At 40.8% G+C, this 8,769-nt stretch overlaps 1 protein-coding gene across 3 annotated transcripts in view; it reads left to right on the forward strand.

The window, feature by feature from the left end:
• The window catches only part of Pcyt1b (phosphate cytidylyltransferase 1, choline, beta), a 92,016-nt gene that overhangs the window by 61,413 nt on the left and 21,834 nt on the right, over nucleotides 1–8,769 (forward strand). For all 3 annotated transcript variants that reach the window (XM_021153167.1, XM_021153166.1, XM_029473661.1), the window contains exons 4-5: nucleotides 4,172–4,323; nucleotides 6,566–6,644. In XM_021153167.1, the coding sequence (XP_021008826.1) occupies nucleotides 4,172–4,323; nucleotides 6,566–6,644 (231 nt within the window). The remainder of the gene's footprint in view (nucleotides 1–4,171; nucleotides 4,324–6,565; nucleotides 6,645–8,769) is intronic.

The following is an 8,769-nucleotide window of genomic DNA, read 5'->3' on the forward strand; positions in this document are numbered from 1 at the left end:
TGTAACTCCTTCCATGGGTGTTTTGTTCCCAATTCTAAGAAGGGGCAAAGTGTCCACACTTTGGTCTTCATTCTTCTTGAGTTTCATGCTTTTAGCAAATTGTATCTTATATCTTGGGTATGCTATTTTTTTTTTTCTCCAGCAGGGTGCTTCTCCTGGAACACAGTCAGTTGCCAGGCTAGGTAAGGAAGTAAGCACAGGCTAGGTAAGGAAGTAAGCACAGGCTAGGTAAGGAAGTAAGCACAGGATAGGTTAGCTGTAGCATGAGCTCCCAGAGTCCAGTAAATTCACCCATGGAATGCCACTGCGTAGAGTTCTCCATCTAGTTGTCAGTGCATTTGCCAAGACTCAAGAACAACAATGCTGCTTGGGGCATAATTAATGTTTAGACAATATGGCTCAGCATGTTCAGCTGCTTCTCGAGGTCACTCCTGGAGTATGAAAAGAGCCGTGTGTTGCTGTAAACAGGATGTTTGTTTTCTTTGCAGTCTATCAGGAGGCTATCATCTCAGTCATGTCCAAGTCATATGAAACAGCTCAGGTACAGATTCCAAAAGGGGAAGGCTGTGGACAGGACCTAGTTTTGTGGCATATGAAATATAAAACAGACAGATCTGAAATCCATTTCTACTCAATATGATTCTTAATGTAGTATCTTAAAGTCCTAGAAGCACATTTTAAAAGTCTTAGATCTGTTTTTAAATAGTATAGTGTGGCCCATAAATGGTTCCTATTTATGGAGTCAAAAGCTGACACCATCAGTGAATTGATACCTAGTCATTATGGCCCTACTACCTGCCCTCCCACCCCCTCTCCTGCCTTTGACCATGATGGATGATTTAGAGACAAGCAGGTCTCTTTACTCGAGTTGTTCATATTATGCCTCAGAGGACTTGCAAATGTTATAAGCATCAGAATCATCCATAAAGTTTGTCAAAGACAAAGCTGTATGGATCCCACCAGAGACCCACTGAGTCAAAACCCCAAGGAGCAGAGTATGCAACCCCACACACACACATGGATTTTCTTTTCTGTTTTTAAAATATTCATTAGATTTATTTTACCACTTAAAAAGGTGTTGCCCCTAGGTTATCCTGGCCAGACATAGACCACTCCATGCATGACACACGCAGCTCTGGCAATGTGCTACAAGAGACACAACCATTATAAACCGGTTTTCATTCCAGGTGAAATGAAGCATAGTAAGGGTGAGTTCTTTATTTAAACTAAAAAACAAAATGATAAATATATAAATTGTTTTCCCATTTGATTAAAAGGACTATAAAATCCAAAATTCTGGCAAAGCAATGTAGTGATGTAGGAACACCTCTGCTACCTGCTTCTTCTTACTTCCTCTGCTGCATGCTCAACCACACATGTTGTCTACATTGCACCATGGCTCTAATGCAGGCCTACTGTAAGTGACTGAAACCAAGTGCTTTGGATAAGCTGCCAGTAACTCCTGTGTGATCTTAAAAAGAGAGCTCCAGGACAGCCAGGGCTATACAGAGAAACCCTGTCTCGAAAAACCAAAAAACTAAAAAAAAAAAAAAGAGAGAGAGAGAGAGATAAATGGAAACAGGAGCTAAAGGATCATTGGGAATTACTGTGTAATAAATAAGTGATCACACATAGTTTCTTCTTTTGAGACAGGGTCTCACTATATGACCCTAGCTGTACTAGAATTCACTATGTATTCCAGGCTGGCCTGGAACTCAAATAGGTCCTCCTGCCTCAGCCTGCAGAGTACTGAGTCTAAAGGTGTGCACTACCATGTCTGACTCAGACATTTTTGAATTTAACAAGTTCTTTGGATGATGCAGCCATGCAGTTGAAGTTTTGATCATTTAAATTGCAACAATAGAGAGTATTTCAGGAAGAATTTATAGAAGATATAAATATACAGGAATGCAGTGGTGGCACACACCTTTAATCCCAGCACTTGAGAGGCAGAGGCAGGTGGATTTCTGATTTCGAGTCCAGCCTGGTCTATAGAGTGAGTTCCAGGACAGCCAGGGCTATACAGAGAAACCCTGCTTCGGAAAACCAAAACCAAACCAAACCAAACCAAAACAAAACAAAAAAACAAAACAGGAACTATATAGGTATGTTTGTGTCAGTGGGTGTGTATGTGTCTAGAGATTCCTTAAATTCATGTTGTCAAAGTATACTTATAGAAAAAATTTTATTTTATTTAAAATAATAAACAACAGTGGGTCAGGTACTGTTCACCAGAAAAATGAAACGGCCACACCAGCCTTGGTTGTGCACACCTATAATCCCAGCATTTAAAAGGTTGAGGCAAGAGGATCTCAAGTTAAAGGTCAGCCTGGGCTATGCAGTTTGTCTTCACCTCAAAAAAAAGTTACAGTCTGTACAATTATAGGCAGTGTGCAATACTCGATAATGATATCTTACTGGCTTAAATAGTTATACTATATAATACTTTTTTGTGTGTTTGAGATAAGGTTTTGTTATATATCCCAGGCTGGCCTTAAATTCATGATCCTCCTACCTCTGTCTCTCTAATGCTGGGATTATAAGTATATGCCACCAAACCCTGATTATACTATATTTTCTATTGTAAATTTAGAGTATACCTACTTATTTAAATAGCTTACTGTAAAACATTATTCAATCTTACATGGGCAGCAGCCCTGCGCTTCTTGTGTTTACCTTGTCTTGTGGTTGCACCAAGGCAACATCTAGTTATTGACCTTAGATGACCTGTATCATCAAAGTTTGAATAAATACATGCTTCAGTATTTGTAGTTGCAAAATCAACTAGCAATGAACTTCTGAGAACTTGACCATGTTTTAAAATGTCATATGACTATTATTGGCACAATAATTGTGTGTATTTGTTAGGTATAATGTGATGTTTTGATCCATATATGGAAATCAGTAATTATATACATATAACATATCTATCACCTTAGTGACTTAACTTTTTTTGTTTGTGTGTGAGTGGTTGGTCTGTTTTAGCAATTTTAAAGTAGACCAAGCTTTATCATTAAGTGGTTACCATTAGATCACGAAAACTTATTCCTCCAGTCTGACAATTTACATCCTTCGATCAAGAATACCAAGGACAAAGGAATCTTTCCATAAATGACCTTCTTTCTCCTTTGAAGGCAGAGCCAGCGATTTTGATGACAACTTGGATATTAGACATGTGAAGAAGCCATGAAGGGAAAGGATGTTTTCTGGAGATGCTGACCACGGCAGTTGGCTACACTTACTCTGTGGCCAGTTTTGGTCCAGGGTATAGAACATGATTTAGTTCCAGATCAGAGAATTGACTACGTGTACATAATGCTTCAAAGGGAAATAATTCTTATTGCAAGAGGCAGTGAGGGCAGCTCTGACCATTTCAGCAAGCTGCTCAGCAGGTCCTGGGTAAATAAACACAGTACTTATAAAGTAAACCTTTCTTCCTGGCACATAGGGAGCATTAGTAAACCTGCCTTAGCCAACCAAAACATAGGTGAGTAAGTAGGACTTTTGCTTAGTTCATTTAAAAATAATTTTTAGTAAATCTTCAAGAAATAAAAACCTCATTTCTTTCTAAGGCCAGGGGTAAAGGAAATTACGATTCCCTCTCTAGGGAGTCAGTACTCATCCCCTCCTTTCTCTGTCTCTGTTTCCCTCTGTCTCTCTGTCTCTGCCTGCCTGCCTGTCTGTCTGTCTCTCTCTCTGTATGTGTGCGTGTGTATGTGTTCTAATCGGGTTACTAAGTACAATAATTATCTGAAAGAATTGGAATTGATATTGATTAGTCCAGCCTTGTTCAATGCAGGCCTCTTGGCTCCCCTCCTCTTCTTCCTTTGTGTCTTCATCTGGTTTCATCTGGTCATTTCATTTCTGAATAGAAACCGACACCAAAGGGTGAGCTAGAAGGATGAAAAAAATAGGAAAGTACATTAGATAGTGTGCCGAATAATTTTGATAAAAGCCTCAAAAAATGCAGCTATAGTTAACAGTAAAATGAAACTCTGAATTCCTAGTGTGTTTAGGTTGGCTTTCCTCTCCTCATCCCTTGTTACTATAAAATTCCAAGTTCAGTGATGCCACACACCTACTGGAACAGTGCTTCTTCCATCTTGCTGAAGAAGCCAAGTCTACCACAGAGTGGGAGGCAGCAGTATTTAATATCTTTGCCCGTTTTCAGTTTGCAGTGATGACCTTACTCACAAATTCAAAGGTTTTACTGTGATGAATGAGGCAGAGAGATATGAAGCTCTCAGACACTGTCGATACGTGGATGAAGTCATCAGAGATGCACCATGGACTCTTACTCCAGAGTTTCTGGAAAAACACAAGGTACTTCTCTTTCTTACACATTCTCCCTGTAACTCTGTTTCTGTAGCCGACATTGCAGGGATCCTAAAGACTCTTCCAGTTTCTAAAAGGGGGAATTTTAGGGGTAACATGTGGCATCACTTGATGGAACAGTCTCTTTTGCCCAAAAGTAAGGAGTGCTGTCTTCTCCTTGCCTGGAGTACAGATATTAGAGATGTCTAGTCAGGACCCCATGCTGCCTCTCTCTTCTAACTAGAGAGCCATCAGCAAGAAGGTTCTTAACCACGCTGAACTCTTTACTTCATCTATAAAATTGGATGACACTGCTGTCCCCCTTGTGGGACCATTGTAAGGCCATTTTAAGGCACTAATGAAAGAATCCAAGTTAAAACCTTGGAGAACTGGCTGGCCAGTAAGAGCTCCAAGGTTGTCATTGTCATTACCGTCACCAGCACCATTGTCAGTGCTCGCAGACTTACGGGTATCCTTAGGCATGAAACAAATGAACACACATCTTATCTGGAAGGTCAGTGGTGAGGCTTTCAAGAAAGAGCTTTCTATCTCTGATTTTGTGACTCTGAAATTCCTACTGACATAAGATTTTTATTAGTTGAAAACATGAGACATTCTTTTGATCTGCATCAAATTATGTTCTTTGTATCTTCCTACCAGCCCCACACTAGGAACTATTCTTTCCTTTTATAAGCAGTACAAAAAAATAAGATTAAGCTGTTCTAAGAATTTTCTTTTCTATTTTTAAATTCGCAATACAGAAGAGAATAGAGAACACTGATAAATGTGCATGGGTAATAGCAGAGGAGACAATTTCCTGGTGAGAATGAAAAGAAAAGAGGAAAAACTACAATATGATTTACTACCCGTAATCACACTTTTTTTTACTTAGCATATATTGTATATTCAACACATGACAGGCAGTTTAGAGGATACTAATAATGACAATGATGAATGCCATTTATTATTTACCATATGCCCAGCACTGTGCTAAGGACTTTACTATTATATAAAATGAGTTCAGTGTCATGGCTACCCTGGGTTATTATTATGCATTGAAGATGGGGAACTAAGTTTGAATGTGGAGGCTAGAATTAATAACAACAGCAATAAAATATGTACTGAGTACTTACTATGTACTAGTTTCTATTTTTAAGCACTGCTACATATCATTTAATCCAGCAATTCTCCCTTGAATTTCCACCCCAAAGGACAATGTCTGGAAACATTTTGTTTGTCCTAGCTAGGGGCTGCCACTGACATCTAGTGGGAGGAGCTATGAGATGCTGTTCAGTGTCTTCCAATGCATAGGACACCTATACACACACACACACACACACCCCAATTATCTAGCCCTTATGGTCATCAATATTGAGGTTGAGGAATCCAGTTAATGAGTTTTGTAACTTGTAAGTGGTAGGTAGGAATGATACTCTGGTAAATTAAACGACTCATCTAAGCCAGCTCTTGAGATGGAATAAAAGCTCAGTTCTTTACCTGGTGTAGTAGGAAACAGGGGCGGGGCTTAGCAGGAGTGAAGATTAGAGGGAAGTTGTTCAAGAGGCACATTAGTTATTTGTCTCATTGTTGTGACAAAACACCTCATCAAAGCAGCTTGAGGAAGAAGGGAAGGGTTTATTTTGTATATTCTAGGGATATAGTTCATCCTGATAATGAGTGTGTGGAAGCAGAAGCAAGAGGCAGCTGATCACACAGCATCCAGAATCAAGAAGTTAAAATCAACGAAAGCCTGTGCTCAGCTCACTTTCTCCTTTTGGTCCAGGAGCCAAGCCTATGGGCGTGGTGCCACCCATATTCAGGGTGGGTCTTCCCACTCAATTAACCTAACCTAAAGAATCACTGGATCTCCTCCCGACCCCAGACATGGCCCAGAGATATGTTCTCATGATGAGTCTAAATTGCATCAAGTTGACAATAAAAATTGACCATCCCAGGAGGACAGCCCACCTGACTGCAGGATGACTTGGAGAGGAAGTTCAGATGAGTTAATGTCAAAACCTAGATGACAGGGCCTTCTTCTGTGAGGCTGACCTGGAAAGGCTCTCGCAAGTAGTCACAGCTGTTCTGATGCAGATGGTTAATGGCCGTTATGCCCAGAGGCTAGCATTCTACAACTGCTCTATTTTAAAAGACACTGGGGTGGAGAGGGGAGGACTCATCAGTCCCTTTCAAATCTGCAACCCCTCCCTCCATGCCAGTGCTAAAGTCCTTTTGTCCCTTTCTTCAATAGATTGACTTTGTGGCTCACGATGACATTCCATACTCCTCTGCTGGTTCTGATGACGTTTATAAGCATATCAAGGAAGCAGGTGAGACATTCTTCTGTCCACAGCACACAGCCAAGCATAAAAAACCAGCTGCCCTAGGTCTGCAGCGTGTGTAGATGGACTATTGGAATATCCAGTATCAGCCAAGTGGCTGGGTCTGTATCATCCTCTGCAAGAGAGCTCCCTTAGAATGAAGGAGAACTGGGTAAGAACCAGGGGCCTGACACTTTTCAGCCCTAACCTTGCTTGTAAGGAATTCAAGGAGAAGAAATCTAACATGTTTGCAACTTGGAAAGCTGCAGAGAAGCTGAGAAACACTGTTGAGGAGGAGAAAAACCATGGTTGGTGCATGAGTTACAGCACAAGGGACGAATACCTTCTTAAGGTCTGAGCCATAAGCCAACTCTTCCTTCCCTGAAAATAGCAGCAGAGAGGTTGCTTTGGGGTTAACATTCAGCTAAGAGACCCCAGCGTTAACTGAATTTCTGCTTAAGAATTCCTTAGCTGTCGGGCAGTGGTGGTGCATGCCTTTAATGCCTGCACTTGGGAGGCAGATTTCTGAGTTCAAGGACAGCCTGGTCTACAGAGTGAGTTCCAGCACAGCCAGGGCTAAGCAGAGAAACCCTGTCTTGAAAAACAAAACAAAACAAAAAAAAACAGAACAAACAAACAAAAAAGAATTTCTTAGCTACCTTGGGTATATATCTGGTAGAAGTTTCCGTATTGGGTTAGTTTCGAGTAAAGGAGTAATAACAATATGACTCCCAAGGTGGTTATTTTAAAAGGATGGTTTTGTTCATGATTTTTATGGGGCAGGGTCTTAACAGAAGGCTTGACTGAGTGCTTCTTTTATCTTTTGTTTTGTTTTGTTTTTTTATACCAGACTCTTGCTCTGTAGCTCTGACTGTCCTAGAAGTCACTATGTATATTTGGCTAGCCTAGAACTCACAGAGATGGCCTGTCCTTGCTTCCCAAGAGTTGGGATTCAAGGTATAATCCACCATGCCTGTTTTTTTGTCTTGTTTTTAATGTAGTACTAGGGATTGAACCTAGAGCTTCCCATAGGCAAGCATGCTACCATTGGCTGAGAGTTTTGCTTGACACTTTCAAATGATTATATCTAGATGCTGATAGGAGCTCTGAAGGCTCGGGGCTCTGTTATTATATACTTAGCTTTAGTTAGCTGTTAGCTGGGAGCTCAGGGGTATTTTTCCCTGGACACTAGTACATTGTCTCCATGTTGCCTGGGCTTCTCACAGCATGAAGACTGAGAGCAACTGTCTAAAGAGCAAGCAAATTTAACAGCTGCCATAAGAATTCCTGCAGCCTAGCCTTGGAAGTCACACCCCACCATTTATATGACAAGCAAGTAACTGAGGAAGCCAACCCAAATTCAAGGGCAAGGGAGTTGTAGTGCTCTCTCTCTGTCTTGATTTATTTATTTTATTTATATGAGTAGTACACTGTCACTGTCTTCAGACACACCAGAAGTGGGCATCAGATCCCATTACAGATAGTTGTGAGCCACTATGTGGTTTTTGGGAATTGAACTCAGGACCTCCGGAAGAACAGTCAGTGCTCTTAACTGCTGAGCCATCTCTCCAACCCCTGTGGGCCTCTTCTAAGAGTTATTTTCCTATATTATTATTTTGTGCATATATGTACCTCTTCCAAAAATATAGGGTTTTAAAAAATTTATTCCTTGAGAATTTCATACATGTATACAATATAACTGAATCATGGCCAACCCAAATTATTTCTATGGCCTTTCAAACCACCCCCCAATACTCTCACATTCTACCTTCATGCCCTCTTCTTCTTTTTAAAAATATAATCAATTCACTGAGTCCAATTAGTGCTGCCTTTGGAGTCATGCAATGGAACATGGGCAACTTACCAGTGTGACCCTTCACCACAATTCACTTTCTAAAATGAAAGGTCAGGTAGCACTTTTTTCCCTCTGGAAGTGCAGGCCTAACACTAAGGTATGTGATGTCTTTTGCACAGAGATCCTTCCTTACGGTCCATGAACCTGCTCCACTGACGCCTCACTAGGAGGAAGAGTCACTGTAAAGATCCGGTCAAAGTGTGGACACTGTGCCCCTTCTTAGAATTGGGAACAAAACACCCATGGAAGGAGTTACAGAGACAAAGTTTGGAGCTGTGA

This window comes from Mus caroli, chromosome X (genome assembly GCF_900094665.2).
Source record: "Mus caroli chromosome X, CAROLI_EIJ_v1.1, whole genome shotgun sequence".
NCBI classification, from domain to species: Eukaryota; Metazoa; Chordata; class Mammalia; order Rodentia; family Muridae; genus Mus; species Mus caroli.